At 37.9% G+C, this 21,574-nt stretch overlaps 1 protein-coding gene across 1 annotated transcript in view; it reads left to right on the forward strand.

Annotated features, from left to right (window-relative positions):
• The window catches only part of UGGT1 (UDP-glucose glycoprotein glucosyltransferase 1), a 116,499-nt gene that overhangs the window by 71,655 nt on the left and 23,270 nt on the right, over positions 1-21,574 (forward strand). Inside the window, exons 19-27 of the mRNA XM_060017005.1 lie at positions 4,601-4,721; positions 8,199-8,297; positions 9,206-9,229; positions 9,741-9,835; positions 11,756-11,962; positions 12,739-12,870; positions 13,650-13,780; positions 16,576-16,671; positions 20,701-20,803. Of these exons, the coding sequence (XP_059872988.1) occupies positions 4,601-4,721; positions 8,199-8,297; positions 9,206-9,229; positions 9,741-9,835; positions 11,756-11,962; positions 12,739-12,870; positions 13,650-13,780; positions 16,576-16,671; positions 20,701-20,803 (1,008 nt within the window). The remainder of the gene's footprint in view (positions 1-4,600; positions 4,722-8,198; positions 8,298-9,205; positions 9,230-9,740; positions 9,836-11,755; positions 11,963-12,738; positions 12,871-13,649; positions 13,781-16,575; positions 16,672-20,700; positions 20,804-21,574) is intronic.

Here is a 21,574-nt window from a genome sequence, read left to right on the forward strand (position 1 = left end):
TAGAATTTCCTTTAGTTCTTTGAATATATTTAAATAGCTGGTTTTAAAACTTTGTGGATTAATGCTTGGACTCTCTCGGTAACAGTATATACCAACTGCTGCTTTTCCTGATTATGGGTCACACTTTTGTTTCTTTGCATGTCTTTAAAATTTGTTGATAACTGGACGTTTTAATTAATGCAATGTGACACCTTCATAAATCAGAGTCTTTGCCCTGCCAAGGTTTGTTGTTGCAGCTGTTGTTTGTTTAGTGAGTTTACTGTATTGATTCTTTAAAGTCTGTATTCTTTATCGCATGTAGCCTCTTAAGTCTCTGTTAGCTTATTGGTCGACTAATGAATAAACAGAGATTTTCTTAAATGCATGAATCCAAGAAAGTCTCCCAGTTTTTCCCAGGTGTGCCTGTGTACATGCTGGAGTGTAACTTCGGCTCTCAGCCAGGCGGTTTACAACTCTGCCTTAGCCTCTTCAGCTCTTGCTTGCTCGAGTGTCAAGGTTAGTTAGGGCCAAGAGTTTAGGGCCTTCAAAGATTTTTCCTGGGCGTGTACACACCCCTGGCCACCATGCACATGGCCTTTTAGATTCCAAGGAATGTGAGGACTTTTCAAAATCCCTCATAGACATCTCATTCCCTAGCTTTTTCTTCTGTTCCTTTTAGCCAGCTTTATGTTAACCCAACTGCTGTCACCACTCAAACAACTGAGACATTAAACAGTTACTCCTGATTGTTTTTGACAAACACCTCCAGGAAAAAGACACTTGGCACCAAGTAGGGTCTGATTCCGCTCAAATAAAGAGAATGCTAGACTTTCCTAGTCTGCTGGTTTTCACCTTTATTGCAGGGCTGTTGGTTTTCAAGGCTCCTGCATAGCTGGGGACAAGTAGATAGTAATAGGGCAAGTTAAATGTCATAAAGGTAACTTTTCCTACTGCGATTCCAGTATTCTACTTTCTGTGTCTATGCGTTTGCCTATTCCAGGTATTTCATGTAAGTGGCATCATACAGTGTTTGTCACTTTTGTGTTTTGCTTATTTTAAGGTTCATACATGTTGCAGCATGTATCAGAATTTCCTTCCTGTTAAGATTAAATGATGTATATACCACATTTGGTTTATTCATTCAAATGCTGATGGACATTTGGGTTGTTTCCCCCTTTTGGCTATTGTGAATAATGCTGCTATGAACATTTAGTTCAATTATACAATTGTACAATTATCTGCAAGTCCTTGCTTTCAATTCTTTTTGATATATACCTGGAAGTGGAATTGCTGGATCATACAGTAATTTTGTGTTTAACATTTTGAGGAACCACCAAACTGTTTTCCATAGCACGTCCTCACCAACACCTCTTAGTTTCTGTCATTTTGATTATAGCCATTCTGGTTGGTGTGAAGTGGTATCCCATTATGGTTTTGATTTGCATTTCCCTAAGGACTAATGAGACTGAACATCTTTTCAGGTGCTTATTAGCCATTTGTATATCTTCTTTGGAGAAATGTCTGTTTGGGTCCTTTGCCCATTTTCAAAATGGGTTTTTTTTTTAAATTGATGTTGAAGTGTAGGAGTTCTTTATATATTTTGGATATTTATCCCTTATCAGACATATGATTTGCAAACATTTTCTTCCATTCTGTCAGTTCTCTTTTCACTTTCTTGATGGTGTCCTTTGATTCACGAAAGTTTCTACAAGTAACGTCCAACATTAGAGGATGAAATAAATGTTACTGTTCATTTGTAAAAAGGAATATTATGCAGCATTCTGAAAGTATTGAATAGAGTTGTTATGTTCAGAAATGCAGAGCTAAGGTATATTCAACTGGAAAGGTAGGCTGAAAAATGCACATATACCTATGTATAAATCAATATGGGACTTCTCTGGCGGTCCAGTGGATAAGACTCTGAGCTTCCACTGCAGGGGGCGTGGGTTTGATCCTTGGTCAGGGAACTAAGATCCCGCATGCTTCATGGAGTGGCCAAAAAATTAAAAAAAAAAAATCAGTGTACATGGAGACCACAGAAATATTTCTCTAGAGATTGGAATGAGGGGAAGAATTTTCATTTTTACTTTATACAATTTATATATACAAAGTTTAGTATTTTCTAAATATGTGTAGAAGCACAAATAACTTTTGTCATAATATTTTAAATATTAATTTTAAAGTATTAAAATTAGTTTTTGATGAAGTCCTATTTACCTCTTTTTTCTTTTTGTTGCCTGTGATTTTGGTGTCATATCATAAAAATCATAGTCAAATTCAGTGTCATGAAGATTTTCCCTAATGTTTTCTTCTAAAAGTTTCATGGTTTAGCTCTTATGTTGATGTCTTTGATATACTTTGAGTTAGTTTTTGTGTGTGCTGTGAGGTAATGGTCTCACTTTATTCTTTTGCATGTGGATGTCCAGTTTTCCCAGCATCATTTGTATAAAAAAAAAAAAACAAGCAGTAGTTTTGAAAGAAGCTATTTCTTGTGCTGACTGTTAATGCATTTAGACACACACAAAAAAATATTGGCCAAATTCGGTTGCATGTCTCCTCATGAATAAGAATAGGTCCCAGTAGTTTCGTTAAGGAATTTGTTCTTCATGGAGCTCCAGGAATGAAACATGAAATGAATGGGCTTGGCTAGATAAGAATTTAAATATTATGACAAAAGTTATATGTGCTTCCACACATATTTAGAAAATACTAAATTTGGGAAATACTCAATTATATAACGTAAAAATGAAAGTTCTTACCCTCATCCCTAGAGAAATATTTGTGTGTCTCTGTATATTGATTTATATATATCTATATGTGCATTTTTCAGCTTTTTAGCTTACTTTTCTAATTGAATATATCTTAGCACTGCATTTCTGAACATAACTCTGTCTTAAAACTTTTAGATTGCTGCTATTCCTTTTTAAGAATGAATAATCATTTATTTTATCCCTTAATGTTGGACGTTGCTTGTAGATGTACACTTTTGTAAATAATGGTCAGTGAATGTTCTAATATGTATATCTTTGTACTTCGTAATTTTTTGAGAAATACCAATTATTGGAACTGTGTCAAAGGGTAATAATGTACATTTAAAATTTTGCACTAAATTCACTATATATAAAAGCATATGATATGCAGATAGTGTGAGATTCAAAATGTGTATAGAGGTATAAATGAAGAGAAACTGTCATTTATTCATTCCTGTTCCCCTGCCATTCATCTTTTGTTTCTGGAAACAACCACTGTGTGTGCATGTGTATGTGTGTGCAGGTGAGCTGCATTAGAAGGTATGTACATGTAAAATTTTGATAGATTTGCCAGATTGCCTCCTTGAGTTAGGCTTTTTATTGGAATCAGTTCAGGCTTATAATAGAGACCAAAGTTTTATACATGAGCTTACATCTATAGCAAGTCATCGATTACCTTTGTAAGTCTTTTGAATTATGCGGTTGGCACATATGCTCATTATTGGCTTATAGTTTGAGAATTTGTGAGTTATTGCTCTTGAGATAAGTAGCCACAGAAGATGCCTGAGTGGAATATTTAAGACTTGATTGTGTATATTTGATTCACATCTATTCCCCCTGAAAATCATGTTGAAATATGGTTTTGTATGAAATATATTAAGTGTGAAAAACTTGCAAGTTTCCACAGCCGTTTACATTAGATCACCCTCATGCAGTACAAGTATTTCTATAATATGAGAAGTATAAAGGGAAGAATTAATGATTCTTTAATTAATTCTTTAGTTAATGATTTCTTCTCCCCCAGTGTAATTGTGACTCTGGAAATGTAGGATTACTTGAGATTGAAATGCCTGAGATTGAAAAAGGCTTGGGTGATTTTTTTTTTTTAAGTATATTAACGCCTGAGAGAATTAATTTGGCTTTCTTCTTTAGAGAGACGCTAACTGAGTAGATCTCAGGATGGATTTTTGCTTGTATTAACTCTTCAACTAATTTCTAGAGCTTGTTTGTTTCTGTGGTGAGATCAAATAAACATGGGTTTGCATTTCATATTCACTTCTCATTAGCTCTGTGACTTTGAGTAAGTTATTTAAGCTTTCTTTTTTTTTTTATAACAAAGTGAATCAGTTATACATATACATATGTTCCCGTATCTCTTCCCTCTTGCGTCTCCCTGCCTCCCACCCTCCCTATCCCACCCCTCTAGGTGGTCACAAAGCACCGAGCTGATCTCCCTGTGCTATGTGGCTGCTTCCCACTAGCTATCTATTTTACATTTGGTAGTGTATATATGTCCATGCCTCTCTCGCTTTGTCACGGCTTACCCTTCCCCCTCCCCATATCCTCAAGTCCATTCTCTAGTAGGTCTGTGTCTTTATACCTGTCTTACCCCTAGGTTCTTCATAACCTTTCTTAAATAGATACCACATCTTCCTCACATTGTTGAATGGATTAGAGATACCGTACATACTGTACCTTGCTTGGCACTGACAGGACCCTATAACGTGGTAACTTCTATTTTTAGCTATTATCAGTACATAAGAAGATACTATAAAGTTAATGATTTTTTAGGTCCTAATAAATTATTATTGATCATATTTGTTTAACGTGCATCTCACCCACACCCTGTTTTCTTTTTTTTTTTCCTCTAGGGTGAACTGTCCCATGATCAAGATGTGGTAGAATACATCATGAATCAGCCAAATGTTGTTCCCCGAATCAACTCTAGGATTTTGACAGCTGAGCGAGAATACCTAGATTTAACAGCAACAAGTAAGGAGTATTTCGGGAACAATTTGGGGCCTCTTTGATTTGTCTTTCAGAATCTTTGCATTTATTGGATTGTAATGTTCAGAATTTCTGATAACCCAAGGTTGTGACACAGTTTCCTTCACCTTGAGTTCATTATATGAGCTTCTAAATTCACAAGAGTTTCCTCCAAAAGGAGAGAAATTCTTCCTGGATAAATCTTTGTAAACTTTGAAAGACATTCAGTGCCTTTTAAATGCCAACTAAATGTAGGCATTAGATGGTAAGAGTGGACCTAGATTGTTGACTTTCTTACAGTCCTGAAGCTCTTAAGCAGCTATCTTCTTTCTCATTATGCAGTCAGTGATAACGTCGACAAATATCTCAGGTAGCTATACTCTGAGAACTTAAGAATGCCTTTTTAACAAATAAAGCTTCATTGAGAAATAGTGTACATCAGCGGTCCTCAACCTTTTTGGCACCAGGGACCAGTTTCATGGAAGACAGTTTTTCCATGGACCGAGGGTGTGTGGGGGGGTGGTTTCGGGATGATTCAGGTGCATTACATTTATTATGCACTTTATTTCTATTATTATTACATTGTAATATATAATGAAATAATTATACAGCTCACCATAATGCAGAGTCAGTGGAAGCCCTGAGCTTGGGGCTCAGGTGTGGGTTGGGCTACGCATGGACTAAAGTAAGTGTCGGATTCTGACTTAAAGCCTGCCACCAGATGCAGCTTAATTGTCACTTGCCACTCACTGATAGGGTTTTGATATGAGTCTGCAAGCAGTTGATTTATGGTCTCCATGCAAGTCAAACCTCTCTGCTAATAATAATCTGTATTTGCAGCCCTCCCCAGCGCTAGCATCACCGCCTCAGTTCCACCTCAGATCATCAAGCATTAGTTTCTCATGAGGAGAGCGCTACCTAGATCCCTCGTGTGCGCAGTTCACAGTAGGGTTTGTGCTCCTATGAGAATCTAATGCCACCACTGATCTGACAGGAGGCGGAACTCAGGCGGTAATGCGAGCGATGGGGAGTGGCTGTAAATACAGATGAAGCTTCGCTGGCTCACCCACCACTCACCTCCTGTTGTGCAGCCCATCTCCTAACAGGCCATGGACCGGTATTGGTCCATGGCCCGGGGATTGGTGACCCCTGGTGTCCATGCCATAAAACTCAACCTTTCAAAGTGTACAGTTGTAAAGTGCACAGGTTTTAGTATACTCTCAGAGTTGTGTGAGCATCACACTAACTTTAGAACATTATCATCCCCCCCAAAAGAAATGATGTAGTCACTCTCCATTTCCCCCTTTTCCTGTCCTTCAGCAACCACTAATTAAGTTTCTGTTTCTATGGATTTTTCTATTCTGGATATTTCATATAATTGGACGTTTTTTGTGACTGGCTTCTTTGACTTAGCATAGAGTTTTTAAGGTTCATCCATGTCGTAGCCTGTCTCAGAACTTCATTCCTTTTTCTTTTTTTCAGATAATAAATATCATAAATCACAAACATAAATATAACTTCATTGTCTGACAGTTCTGGAGGACTTCATTCCTTTTTATGACTGATTCATATTCCATTGTATAGATAGGCCACACTTTGCTTATCTGTGCCTCAGTTGATGAGTGTTTAGGTTGTTTCCACAAGAATACCTTTTTTTTTTTTTTTTTTTTTTTTTGCGGTACGCGGGCCTCTCACTGTTGTGGCCTCTCCCGTTGCGGAGCACAGGCTCCGGACGCGCAGGCTCAGCAGCCATGGCTCACGGGCCCGGCCGCTCCGCGGCATGTGGGATCTTCCAGGACCAGGGCATGAACCCGTGTCCCCTCCATCGGCAGGCGGACTCTCAACCACTGCACCACCAGGGAAGCCCAAGAATACCTTTTTAAGAGGTTAAGCCCAGGTACAATTTGTTCCTTTTGCCTTCCTGGAGACTCTTAAGGCCACTTTAACAAACTGCTGGAAATACAGTAGAGTTACCACTTGCTCAGGAAATCTCACTGGGGAGGAAAGGATATGTGTAATGGTGAAGTCAAAACCAAGTGTATTTGTTGTTGTAGTTGAATATAGTGAATATATAGATCTGTTTATGGTTGTTACTTTATTGCAACTACCCCTATTCTACTTGAAACTAAATTCCTTTCCTTTCAGGCAGAAGAAAATGTTTAAATATAGGCAGAGGAAAAATGCACATGTATGCTTATATTTGAAAAAGAAAGTAGTAAGAAAGTGCCTTTTACCAGAAGTATTAGTAGAGCAAGGCAAGCAGTATTATGAATTTTTGTCCTGAGTTTTTGTCGTTTCCATCATTTTAAATTAAATTATAAAGAGTTACCTTTGCAGTACTCATGAATAAGGACCATAAAAGTAGTTCTGTGTTTGGGTATCGTTCTCCACTGAGTATTACAGTCCTCAGCTGTGAAATGATGCTACTCCACAGTGGCAAGGATGCAGTTTGCTTGGTGAGCATTTTGGAGCTCCCAGTGAAAGAGCAGCTGGCATCCTCCTAACCCAGTTGTCATAGCTCCATCATCTATGCTGCTCTTGGCCTTTGCTGTCTGGCAACTCAGTTTTAAGGCCATGGTGCTTCCTCCCTTCTGCTACATGAAGTCATGGGCAGTGTCTGTCTTATTTACCATTGCTTACCTTTGCTAGACTACTGACTGAACAGATAGTAGGCCCTTGGTGTGCTTTGTTGAGTGAAAGGATAGACGGGTTAGTGGGTGGACAGACAAATACATGGGAGGGTGGAGGACATTGCAAGAAACGGGGCATTTGTATTGGGGAGTAAATAATGCAAAGGCCTGGGGAGATTGCTGGAGATAAAGAAGGGGTTTATGATACCAGGCTGGAGACCAGTTTGTAGGTAGGAAGAAATTACAGAGTATTGAGAGCAAGGGAATGACTTGATGAAACTGGAATTTTAGCAAGAGTTATCTGAGGGGGAAATGATTAATAAGAGCATTGCCCATAGGCACTAATCAGAAAAGAAACATATCTGAAAATGACCTTTTGTTTCTGTTAAGGTTAAAAATGTTACTTTGGTAGATGTGAAATAACTAAAACAAGAGTTTTTTTTTAATATTTTCTCTCCCATTCATCCCCTCTTACCCCCAAATAGGATAGGGAAGAGTTTACTATGGGGATGGACTATGGAAAGGAGAGATGAAGTTAAGAGTGTCTCTTTAAAAGATCGTGCTGTAGGTGTAAAGTGAAAAGAGTGGGAATAGAATAAATTTAAACCATCAAACTGACAAACACATATCTGAGAGTTATGTGTGAGATGTGTACATTTTCTGTTTGTGTCTTAAAATGTGATTAATGGGGTGGGTCATGTTGTGAACTTGTTCAATAAACTTGAAACAATATATTTCGCTCATGCATTTTATTAAAATGTGTATTATGGTCAAATGAGATTATCAATTGAATATTAACATTAGATTGAATTTAGGCATATTAATTATAAATCTACTTTAATTTTTCTTTCAGATAACTTTTTTGTGGATGATTATGCTAGATTTACCGTCTTGGATTCCCAAGGCAAGACTGCTGCTATAGCCAATAGTATGAATTATCTGACCAAGAAAGGTAATACATTTTAGGCTTACCTTGGATTCAACTTGTTTCTCCTTTGTTTTTTTTAGTGTCTGTTGGAAAAGAGATTCCATAATTTCTTTTATTACTTTGTATAATTATTTGAGTCTAGAAGATATCTGTTTAAAATTTAATTTTTTATATATATTTGAAAATTCAGATGTTGTCTTTATAAATTTTATATAGACATTAAAGGTAAAAAGAAAAATTTTTTCATGGTTCAAAATGGAAAAAGAATTATGATGTAAAAATGGGTTAACGGATTGAAGATTGGTTTGACTTGTCTCTTCAATGACAATATTGGGTTAATTGTTTTTAGCATTTGTAAGATCAGCTTGGTACAAGAAATCCTTGTGCACGTTTTTAAACTGATTTTGATGCAGAGTTATTTATTCAGATTAAAATTGTGTAAAATGATATCCTCTTAACGGCAGACGGGTGCTTCTTCCCTCTGCTCACACTTATTACCCTTTCAGAGCACTGACTGTCACGTAAGGCAGCTATTTTTTTTTTTTTTTGGCTGTACCATGTGGCATGTGGGGTCTTAGTTCCCTGACCAGGGATCAAACCCGTGCCCCCTGCATTGGGAGCGCAGAGTCTTAACCACTGGACCGCCAGGGAAGTCCCTAAGGCAGCTATTTTTATCTACTGTGGTCTTCTCCCAGAGAGAATTTCTGGTTTCCCAGATATATGTTTAAGTACAGGCAATTGCTCCATTTGTTTCCTCAAAGAAATTGGTTCTGAGAGGTCTTAGAACAGTGCTGTAACCCTAATGGGACTAAGGAGCGAAAAGAAGCATAGGTGATGTTGGGCATTATTTAAAATTTGACTCTTACAGTTGGCATTAATTAGAGAAATGACATTTTCTTTTCTTCTACTCTTTTTCCTTTACTTTTGTCCAGGAATGTCCTCCAAGGAAATCTATGGTAACTTTAAATTTCAGAATGTTCTATTCCTTTTGTTAACTAATTATCTTATGTGGTTTCAGGCACCACTGTAATTCAGAATTTATTGACACTTTATTGGGATGTTTCTGTAACGTGTGGGTAACAGATAATTTATCAATGCAGATAAATTCTGTGTATAAATGTTTGCCAAGAATTATATTTTAGAAAGTTAATAAACGAATATGATTAAAGACTATAATATGTTATCCACATGTTCAAAGACTCTTTCATTTTACATGCTAACAGATTCCCAAATCAAAATAGAACTAATAAGTGCATGTTCTTAGTTTTTAACTAAGCCGCATGGAAGGTTACCCTGCTTTCATTCTAGTATCAGAGTTTCAAAACTTTTGCTTTGTATCCTTATTAAACTTGTCATTTTCTTAGTTTTTGCATGGTTTTCAGAAATTACTTGGCTTAATAGCAATATTGAAACATAGGATGTGCTTTTTCCCCTCCCACTCAATATGCTGTTTTTGTTCTTCTACAGATGATTCTTTTATTAGGCCAGTAACTTTTTGGATTGTTGGGGATTTTGATAGCCCTCCTGGAAGGCAATTATTGTATGATGCTATTAAACATCAGGCAAGTATCTACGGCTTCATTCCGTATCTTTGTTTGAGGCTGCAGTTATCTTCATGGGCGTATGTGTGCTGATAATGTTCTGGTGGGGAGGCTGGATCCTGCTTTTTGGTGCTTGAGGGAAAGAAGCATTGTTTTTTCAGAGGTCTGGCAGCTAGTGAGAAAACAGAGAAGACTGCAATATTCTGGCTTTATGTAAGGGAATAGATTTTTTTTTTTTTCGGCTGTGCTGTGCAACTGGCAGGATCTTAGTTACCTGACCAGGGATTGAACCCGGGCTCCCTGCAGTGGAAGCACAGAGTCCTAACCACTGGACCACCAGGGAAGTCCCAGGAATAGATTCTTTTAGAGGAAAAAATAATAAGATCGTCATCATAGACAAGTTTTTATTGTATGACTGTTCATGTTCTTGCTGCAGATGCTGCAAAGTTTGTGTTGTATATTGTATGGGAGAGACAGGGTCCTTATATTGAGAGAGGTCCAGATATGGGAGAAATACCACAGAGGCACATTAGCACGTGTGTAATAAAAGTAGGTGTAGGCATGCAGAGGGATGCACATATGGGTGGTCTGAAAGTTGTGCAGCATATAAACTGTAGAAGTGGAGTGAATGGGCAGTGGTGAACGGTTGAAAAATAATCAACCCTTCTAGAGATTGTCATCGTCAGAGAGAGAGATGTTACATTTCCTTTTCCTGAGCGGTTTCAGATTGGATCTTCATCCAAGTTTCACACCCCTCCTGTGTCCCCTTGCCACTCTGTGTCCCAAGGAGGCTTACTGAAATATCCAGGTGATTTCAGCTTCACTGATGTGCTGAGTGCCTTTATTGTCTAAGGGAACAGACTGGATGGTGCGGTCAGTTGTATCAGGAGTAGTCCAGGCGAAGGACGATACACGTATAATGCACTCTAACTCAAACTGACAAATGTTCAAGTGGTGAAAAGTGGGAGAACAGGGAGGGAGTAATTGAAGTAAAATATAGGTTCAAAAGACATGCACAAATCAATAGGATGTAGTGTCACAGAGTCAACACACCCATGTGACCACCACGCAGGTACAGAAACAATTACCGAAGTCCTAAAAGCACGCCCCTGCTTGTGGCCGCATCACTAGCCCTCCCCGTCCCTCTTCTCACATCCTAGGTTTGCCTGCTTTTTACTTCAATTAAATGGACTCTTATAATACGTGCTTGTTTGTGTTTGGTTTCTTTACTCAACATTTTGGAGATTTACCCCTGTTGTTACAGGTAGTGGTAGTTAGTTCTTTTTCATTGTGCAGTATTGTGTCATATGGCTGTACCACAAAGTTTTGTTTGTTTAGTCTGTTTGATGGACAATTGGGTTGTTTTTAGATTGGGGCTAGAAGAATGCTGCAGTGAATACTCTTGTACATGTTTTTAGATACACATAAGTATGAATTTATGTTGCTCATGGCCCTTTTTTGGTTTTGTGGGCCCCAGATATCTTCTCCCACATGGATTCTTGACTCTTGACCCAAGAAGAGATTAATTTTTAGTAGAACTGGAAAGGCCATGTGAATGAAGGGTCTGAGCAGAGCCCTTCAAGAGGGTTGGGACTTAAGGAAATGAAGATGGGTGTAGCTGGGGTTCACATACCAATGTGAGGCATAACATGCATTAGAAGAATGCAAAATGTGTTGGGGAAATACAGGACTCTGATGGTCTGTAATGTATTCTGTATTTACAGGGATGGTAAGAAATGAAGTTGGAAAGGTAGGCTGGGGGCCAGTTCATGCAGGGGTTTGAATGCCTGATTATGGCATTTTAATTTTACTCTGTATGCAGAGGAGAACTACCAAAGACTTAAGTGTTACTTGCTACTTATGGGATATGACTGATGTTAATGCTGCTTTTTAAATTCAAGGCATCTACCATATAACTCTTATTTCCCTTTTTGTAAATAGAAATCCAGTAACAATGTTAGAGTAAGCATGATCAATAATCCTAGTGAAGATATAAGTTATGAGAAAACTCAGGTCTCCAGAGCAATCTGGGCAGCTCTCCAAACACAGACCTCCAACTCTGCTAAGAACTTCATCACAAAAATGGCCAAGGAGGAGACTGCAGAGGCGCTGGCTGCAGGAGCTGACATTGGGGAGTTCTCCGTTGGCGTAAGTCTGTGTGTGGCACGAGGCTGCCTTGTATTGTTATTTCAGAAGTCCATTCCCATGGGCTGATGTGTCCTGTTCCTGTTGATGATCAGGATTTGTGATTTTAGTTCTGAGCTCAGATGATTTTTTTTTTTAATTGGAAGGGTCTTACCAAGAAATAACAATTCTGCCATATTCCCCTCATTACTTTTAAACTTGCTAGGCTTCAAGATGTGCATGATATAAGCTTATATATGTTTTAAGCACAAAGCCATTGGTTTTGTAAGTTTTTAAAAGACAGATAATATTTGATTTGTTTGTAGAACAAAGAAAAATATTTGTTTATAGAGGTTGAAGCTACTTAATGAGTTAGAGGCTCATGTGCTCTTGATGTATTTCCAACATAAGCCCATTTTATTAATTTATGTTACATACTTTGGACTATTTTGTAGTTTTAAGATTTCTTATAAAATGATGAATGTACTTGATATTTCAGTTAAAAAAAGACTCTTGAAATTAGTAAGATTTTAAAATGCAGAATAAAAGTATCATGAATTATAGTTTGCCAATTGAACAATTACATAAAGGAACAGGAAAAGGAAATAAGCGTTACTTGATAAGTGGGAGGTTGGGAAAAAATGGGAGAGAGAGTGGGGAATGGAGACATCGTAGTGTTAATTATTAAAATTAGTCACTACATTCCACTAAAAGAGCATTTTATGACATTTATATGATTATTCATTTTTATGGTTTTCTTAATAACAATTACTTTTCCTTAATAACAATTACTTTCCTAGGGCATGGATTTCAGTCTTTTTAAAGAGGTCTTTGAGTCTTCCAAAATGGATTTCATTTTGTCTCATGCCATGTACTGCAGGGATGTTCTGAAGCTGAAGAAGGGACAGAGGGCAGTGATCAGCAATGGAAGGGTGAGAACTTTGTCCTGAGACAAGGTTGACTTCAAATTAGATCAGTGAACAGTCTTGGCAGCATTCTCCTCTGAAGCTAGTAAACTCTTCAGACAGAGCCACTTTCTCCAAAGGTGATTAGGGCTTGTGCAGTGCTGATGGTCATTTCTGCTCCCTTGTTTCAAAGGAAGTTTGCTCATTTTGACATAAACGTCCTTATGTGAAACCTTCCTCCTGTTTAATTTTGTCCTGCCATTGTGTAAGGTGGTGAGAGTGTGGTGGTTCTCAGAACCCAAATCCATAAGACCTGTGATTCATCAAGTATTCGTCCCGTGTGGGGACCATGTTTGTGGTTTGTGCAGTTGGTTTATGCTTGGACTATTTCACAAATATCTGCAGCCACGGAAATGAGACTCTGGCGGACACACCAAACTTTAAACTCTTAGCCCTTAGGGTGAAACCTCCGATATCTACCACTACGTTTCTATTTGGGCTTTCTTAATTATATTCAGTGAGAATTAATGAAAATGATACTGCTATTTTATTTCAGAGTTTGCTTACTGTAAAAATACTGTAAAGTATTCAAGTCTACATACACTCTGTGTAGTTGAGGAATTGATAAGTGAATAACTGTATGAGTTGATTCGGGTTTTATTTTCACTTTTTTCACTGATTTGACTTAGATGTAAACGTGTTTCGGGTCTGTAAAGTGATCTGGTTTGTAAGGTAGGCTGAGGACAACCAAGGACTTCTCTGCAGCCCGCTGATTCCAGCACTGACCACCCTGCTCTTCTTCACAGATCATTGGGCCACTGGAGGACAGTGAACTCTTTAATCAAGACGATTTCCACCTCCTAGAAAATATCATCTTAAAAACTTCAGGACAGAAAATCAAATCTCATATTCAACAGCTTCGGGTAGAAGAAGATGTGTAAGTTTTGCCATAGAAGAAATGAATCAGTTCATGTCGCAGGGGCTGTATCAATTGGACTTTCCTCATGCTACCTATTCCAAGATGCTTTTATCTCCAGCTTTAAAATATAATAATGTTCTTCAATTCAGGTGTTTATTTATACTTCTGTTGAAATGAGTTAATTTATTTTGTAGCCAGCTGTTTAAAGAACTGGATTAGTTCTCTCCATTTTGATTTTTTTTTTGTAACTTTTGATTGTGGAAAATTTCAAACATATGCAGAAGTAGAGAGGTGATTTTATTTATTTCCTCAGAATACTTATGTAAAGAAATACTTTCGCTCATTATCTCTTTAATTACCTTTCAGTTTTATTTTGTTCAGGGAAAAAAAAGACAAGTTAAATGTTTCTTTTTCTTTATTTACTAGTATGGAATAATGAGGTTTTTTTCTTACATATTCCAGAAGTGATGATGAGTTGGTTATTGTTGGTTCTTTATTGTTATTTTAATTCTTTCAATGTTATTATTAGTCTATATATTTTAATGAGTTATACCTCAATGGGAAAAAAATCAATATTTGACTGGTCTGTGTACCTGCTGTGTAACTGAAGCTCATAGTCATATTCACATGGTTTCGGCATTAAATATCAAATGAATGTGTAGCTGGAGGATGTATGGTTATGTTTAGTTTTTGAGGAATCATTATACCTTTTTCCACAGAGGCTGCACCGTTTTACTTTCCCATCAGAAATGCGTAAGGGTTCTAATTTCTCCACTTCCTCACCAACACTTACTATTTTCTGTTCTTTTGGTAATACCCATTCCAATGGGTGTGAAGTGGTATCTCCTTGTGGTTTGATTGGTACTTCCCTAATGATTAGTGATGTTGAGCATCTTTTTGTGTGCTTATTGACTATTTGTATATCTGTGGGAAAATATCTGTGCAAGTCCTTTGCTCATTTTTAATTATTTGTTTTGTTGTTGTTGAGTTGTAGGAGTTCATTTGTATTCTGGATATCAATCCTTATAGCTATATGATATGCAGGTGTTTTTTCCCCACTCCATGGGTTGACTTTTCACTCTCTTGATAGTGTTCTTTGATGCATCGTTTGAGGATATAGAGTTTTAAAGTTCTTCTGTTTTATTTCTTCATCTATTTCATACCCCATGATGCTGCAGAGTTCAACAAGCACTCTTAGTGAAGCGTTGACTTTGATAGCTGTGAAAGTAGTCTCTTTGCCAAGTTTTGTGTGATACGGAAAGGAATCTTTTTTCATCTCACCCAAACTGGGGCTACAGATAAAGAGGTTTCCTTCCACCTCACTGGTTGTTGAGTGATGCCCCTTGTTTTAGCCTAGGAAACACTTCCCTGATGCAGGCCAGGAGGTACCCCCTGATTTGAAGCCACTGTGTCATAGGCATAGGTTTGGTGTGGTGTCCCTTGGACCACTCCCTGTCTCTGTGGAGGCTTCGTGGGAGGCCCTGGGAGTCCTTGTGGACTATGTAGTTGCCAGACTATGCATAGAAGACTTGGCCTTTTACCAACCAGAGATGGCTCTGGGTCTGTCCTGGTTGAATTTAGGGCAATAAGGTAGTTGTGGGGCTGCCAGAAGATTGATGCTAAAACTATTAGGGTTCTCAGAGTGACCTTGCTTGCCTAAGATTTTTGTTAGTGCCAGGGCTGCTCCACCTTGGTTGTGCATGACAGCCACAGCTCTCAAGCGTGACCCAGACCTGCAGCCAAGACGCCATCGTCAGCCCTGCGGAGCTCACCTGTGGGCTCTTTGATCATGGCGATCATCCCAGTCCACAGAACCGAGGATCCCTGGACATATTTTGTGACAATGTTGACACATCACAGGAAACAAATGGCCTGTATTATATGTATTCAGAGTTAGTACTGAGACGTACCAAAAGATATAATTTGATAGAGTTGTTTGGTTCGATGAGAGAATGTATAGGCTTGATTCCAGTTCAGATATATTCATGAATATATTCAAATATATTTTAGCATTCTTGGAATTTAGTCCTCAATTCAACAGATTAGAGCATTTTTTTCAGTCTCATGATTTAGTTCAAGATCTTCCTTGGTTAGAAATCAAGTTAGGAGGGGTGGGGAAAGCGGAAATGCTTTTCTAAGTTGTTTACCGTGATGTTGATTGTAATAGTGAAATAGATTATGATGTATCCATAAATATAATATTATGCAGTCATTGAAAATATTGATGTACCCCTATACTTATTATCCAACAAAATGTTTATATTATTAAATGAAAAATCAGGTTACCAAATAATATAGTACCACTTTTGTGTATGTAGATATATATATTTTAAAATATGGAAGAATGATGAGCTAAAATGTTACCAATACTTATTTCTTGAATATGCTATTATTGTGTGCATCTCCATTTTCAACTTATATTTTTTTCCTGAATGTTTTTTCGGTAAGTTATTACTCTGATGATCATAAAAAGTAATAAAGTTATTTAGAAGAGGGTGAGGGAGAGTTATGGGCCAGGCCCTGAGCTAGGTGCTTTACTTTCTGTGTTTCGCCAGTGCAGTATTTACAAGAGCCATGCAAAGTAGGCATTATCTCCATTTCACATATGGAAAAATCAGCACCTACCCCAGGGCTGTAAAACTTATCAGTGACAAAATCTGTATTTTTTTCTCATACCAATTGATACAAAGCTTATATTTTCTTCAGACCAGCTTGTTGGCATTCAGTACTTAGGTTGATTATATTATGTTCAGCAACAATTGGAAAACCTTCAGTAAAAGAGATGCTAAATTTTCACCAACCACATCTTTCAGGGCGAGTGACTTGGTAATGAAGGTGGATGCTCTCCTGTCAGCTCAACCAAAAGGAGATGCAAGAATCGAATACCAGTTTTTCGAAGATAGACACAGGTATAGAATCAGTGTTGAATTTGTGATATTTACCTTTACCTCACCTCCTTTATTTTTCCATATAAAGTGTGTATATAAACTCTTACAGGAATGGAAAATTTGGCATGTGGTTTTTTTATATATATTCATATATAAAATTCATGTAACAGATATCAGTTGCATGAAAGTTGACATTTATTTCTAAATAAATCTGAAATAGTTCTGAATATACCCTTTAAGAAAACAGAAAGCATTTAATGAAACCGATCAGTTGTCATTTTCTGATATTAAAGAATAAACAGGTTGTTAGAGCATTTGTCTCATCTTTTATTGAAAACTGTCTTGTTTTCAGTAAAATAAAAATAAGTATAGCATTATAAGGAAGTCCTTGTCTTTTGTTTTCCAGTTTTTTATTTTGAAAAGTTTCAAACCTAGAGAATAGTTGAAAGTCTATTATAGTGAATACCCAAATATCTTTAATCTGGCTTCACCAATTGTAGACATTGTGCCACAGTTATCCGTGTGTGTGTATAGTATATGCTTGCATACAAACATACATGCACTCACATTTTGGGAGAACCATGCGAAAGTACGTTGCAGATATCATTATATATCATGCCTAAATTCTTTGGCATATGTCTCCTGAGTACTAGGAGTATCTCCATCGTACTGTTAAGCATACCTCAGCAGTTTAACCTTGATAAAGTAATACTATGTAATACCGGTCCATGTTCAAATTTCTCCAGTGCCCAGTAATGACTTTTTACAGCTGTTTGCTTGTTTGGTCCAGATCACACATTGCAGTCAGTTGTTGTGTCTCTAGTCTCTTCTAAGCTGGAACAGTTTGGGGGTGTTTTTTGGTTTTTTTTGGTCTTTTATGACATTGACTTTTTTGAGAGTCCAGGCCAGTTGTCTTGTGGAATGTCCCACAGTCTGGGTTGTTTTCTCATGAGTAGACTTAAGGTTAACTTGTCTTGAGGAAGAATGTCTACAGTTGATGTATCCAGGAAGGTGTATGTCCTGATTGCACCTTAGGATCACCAGGGAGGCTCTAGATGCAGAAGCCTGCATCCTGCTCCGCTGTGACTCTGGGTTAATGAGTCTGGAGTAAGTTGGACTTTGGTTTAATTGACCTGTGCTTTCTCACAGCCGGTCCATGTGGGGATAAAATTTGAACTAATGACTCCAGGCTAGAATGGAGATCCTCTCCTTTCTCACTGGCTGTGGCTCCTTGCTAATAATCACCCAGGTTGGATGTTACCCACTAGCACCATCCTCTCTTTACTCTGTATGGTTTCAGGAAGTGACATGGTCTGGTTACTACCACAGGAAACATTCCTAATTGACCTGCCGTCTTGTTTGCCTGTCATAGCCAAGACCTGAGCTAGACCTCTTCCCTATTTAGCACATCGTTTTCTCCATGAGTCATATATAATTAAAATGTCCTAATTACAAATTCTATTATGATGCAAATTTCAATTAGAGAAGTTATTTTTATTGGGGTCGTGTTAGTTAAATGAGTGTTTGTTATACTCAAGTCAGAAGTTTCTTACTTAGGCAAGAAACAAGAAGTCTGAATTACTGGTTATGTATACCCTTTCCCTGAAAGTGTGGTCCATGGAACAGGGCACTGTCTGTGAGCTTGTTGGAAAGGCAGAGTCTTCTGGCTGCAGTCCAGACCTCCTGAATCAGAATCTTCATTGTAACAGGATTCCCCAGGTGACCCCTGCGTACCTTAAGATTGGCGAAGTGCTGCGTTCCTTGACGTTTGCTCTACTCACCTCTCAAAAATGTGGGTGATTCCCCTAATGTTGCTTCTGTGTCTGTCACTTTCAGCCTTATTCTGGTCTTTTCTCTGATGAATACAGCAAGTATATTTAAACATCGTGTTGTCAGTTTATATTGTTCTCCGTTTCCACACCAATATTCCTCTTTTCTTGGTGTTTGAATTGCCCTCTTTTTTGCTGCAGAGATGCGGGGGTGGTTAAAAGACCTTACAGGGTCCGTTTCTGAGGATGTCTGTTGTGGGTCACCTAGAGCACTGGCTCAGGACATGGGTATGCCGTACAGAGCTCTACCCCTACCAGCCAGGCTTAGGGGCCTGACCCACACGCTGTGCTCTAGAGGACTGTTGGGGACCCCTCTTCTCGTTTCCTTTGGGAGAGTTTGTATAATGCTGTTCTCTAATGCGCTCTCCCTTCTAGATTCTAGAGTACCACAGGAGGTCCAAGTTATCTGACGGCAGCGGCTCTTATACTTTGACTTTTACTTAGAGAGTTTGTTGAAATGCAGATTGCTGGACCTACCCCCAGAGTTGCTGGTTCAGTACGTCTGGGTTGGGGCCTGACAATTTGTTTTTTTACAAATTCCTGGGTAAAGCTGATGCTGCTAGTCTGGAGCCACACTTTGAGAACAGCTGTATTAGAGGGAAAAAAATGTATTGGAATAATTATTGGTAGCTGGAATTATCAATACCAAATTGAAAGCATGTGTTGCAGTACAGTCACAAAGCTATTCTGACGGTTATTTCCAAAACAGTTAAGATTTGAAATGACCTTCATTACCATTTAAACTGTGTTTACCCAGTTTTATTAGTTATTATGTTCTGTTTTGAACTTTGTTTTTATCCCACTGGATAAATGTTTTTGCATAAAAGTGGTGATTAATTTCAAAACCACATTAAAATAGTGTTCAGAGTAAACAAAGATAAGCATTGATTAAGCAATTAATGTTTTGGGCAAATTGGATGTATTTTTAAATCCTTTCAAGTGTATTCCTTTTTAAAATGTATCAGAGGCTCCTGCTTCTCTTAAGCCACCTAAGTCAAAGTGGCTTTAGAAGGAGGTCATGTAACTAGAAATTACATGTGGGGAAATGCATGTTCTCCCCAGAAATCCTAGGAGTTGTCCTTTTTCACTTAACTAAGAACAGACAAAAAAATTGCATAACTTAATGCTGACAAGATGTAGTGAAGTTCATTTCTTGGCCTTGTAAAATTGTTTAGTTCTTCAGGAAATGTGGTTGACGAGACATATTAGCCACAAAAATATTTGTGTCATTATGACTCAGTAATCTCATGTCTAGGACTATGTTAATTCTCAAGAAATTTCCAAGTGTGAAAAAAACTGGATGTGAGAAGTACTTTACAGGTTGAAAGGCATCTAAATGTCCAGCAGTATGGACATATGTACACGACCAAATGTAAAACAGATAGCTAGTGGGAAGCAGCCGCATAGCCCAGGGAGATCAGCTGGGTGCTTTGTGTCCACCTAGAGGGGTGGGATAGGGAGGGTGGGAGGGAGACGCAAGAGGGAGGGGATATGGGGATATATGTATATGTATAGCTGATTCACTTTGTTATACAGCAGCAACTAACACACCATTGTAAAGCAATTATACTCCAATAAAGATGTTAAAAAATAAATAAGTAAGTAAATGTCCAGCAATAAGGAATAGCTTGAGTAAACTACAGCAGGTTCACTTGGTAAATCGAAGATTATTTCTTATTCAGGATATTGATGTATAACAACATGGAAAAATCTTTATAAGAAACTTTTGGGGGAAGGAATGAAATCATTATAAAATTGCTGATATCCTGTAGGTGATCTCATCTTTACATAGGCATTTAAGGAAGACTATGTAGAAATATGCCACAAAATGGTTGAGTTGGGATGGTGAGATTTTATGATTATTTATTTCCTTTTTCACTCTTTCGCAAGTTTCTGTAATATTCTTATGCTCCTTTTACTATTTAAAAAAGTCAATTTCTTCTCTCCTCATAACCTTCTTGCCAAGAAATAAAAATTGGCATAATGTAACTGTCAAAAACAAACATGAGAAGCTTTTAGAGGGTTTTTAAACTCTGTGGCAGACCTAATCACATAGTTGACCACCATGTAACCTTTTGTTTTAGATCTAAAGTTTTTTTGAAATGTTACGAGGGCTGATTGGTTGTGTTGGATATGTCATCTCCCCACCCCATCCCCCCAAAGAAATCAACTGTTTCCTCTTTGCCTCCAGATTAATGTTTTATCTTTTTGATCTCTGTAGTGCAATTAAACTGAGGCCAAAGGAAGGGGAGACGTACTTTGATGTCGTGGCCGTCGTTGACCCTGTCACCAGAGAAGCGCAGAGACTTGCCCCGTTGCTTTTGGTAGGGACAACTGCAGAGGCAGTTTCCGTCATCTGTGTCACATCGTATTTACCGGAAGTGGTCCCATACCCTGAGATTCTCTGCGAGCACCGTTTTCCCTTAGTTATCTTTAAAGGGCATTGGAAAGTGCTCCAGGGCATCTTGAGCAGAGCAGATGTTTTCATAAAGATTAGTAATGGCTCTGAAAACAATTTAGTAACCTCTGAAAGTAGGTACAAGTTTGGTTGATTACTTCATGTAACTAAGAAAAAAAATGTATTCAGAGCAAAATGTCTTTGAATTAAATTTATTTTTGCCATACTTTATGTTGGCGAAGAGTAAAAAGGTAAAAGCATTCTGCTTTATCATTTTCCTTTCTTATAGCTAGCATTTTTTTTTGTAATGTGTCTTTTTTTTTTGGTCTGCGTCGCACGGCTTGTGGGATCTTAGTTCCCCGACCAGGAATTGCACCCGGGCCCTCGGCAATAATGAAAGCACCAAGTCCTAACGACTGGACCACCAGGGAATTCCCTGCAGAATGTCTTTTAAATATGTTATAAGATATTGCAACTTAAAAAATTTTAAAAGAACTCTGCCAAAAATATAGTTGCTTCAATTTTTTTTTGAGTTGTGTTTTTTTTAAGTTTTATTGAAGTATATAATCACTTAACCTTTTTTGTGGGTATTTGTCTGTGTTTTTTCCTATGATAGTCTGTAAGCTGCACTGATGAACCTTTAAACTCTTCCTTATGTAGACAGCTATATCCATTGCCTGTCTTGCTTCCCCACATG

The sequence above is a fragment of the Delphinus delphis genome, chromosome 7, assembly GCF_949987515.2.
Source record: "Delphinus delphis chromosome 7, mDelDel1.2, whole genome shotgun sequence".
Taxonomy (NCBI): Eukaryota; Metazoa; Chordata; class Mammalia; order Artiodactyla; family Delphinidae; genus Delphinus; species Delphinus delphis.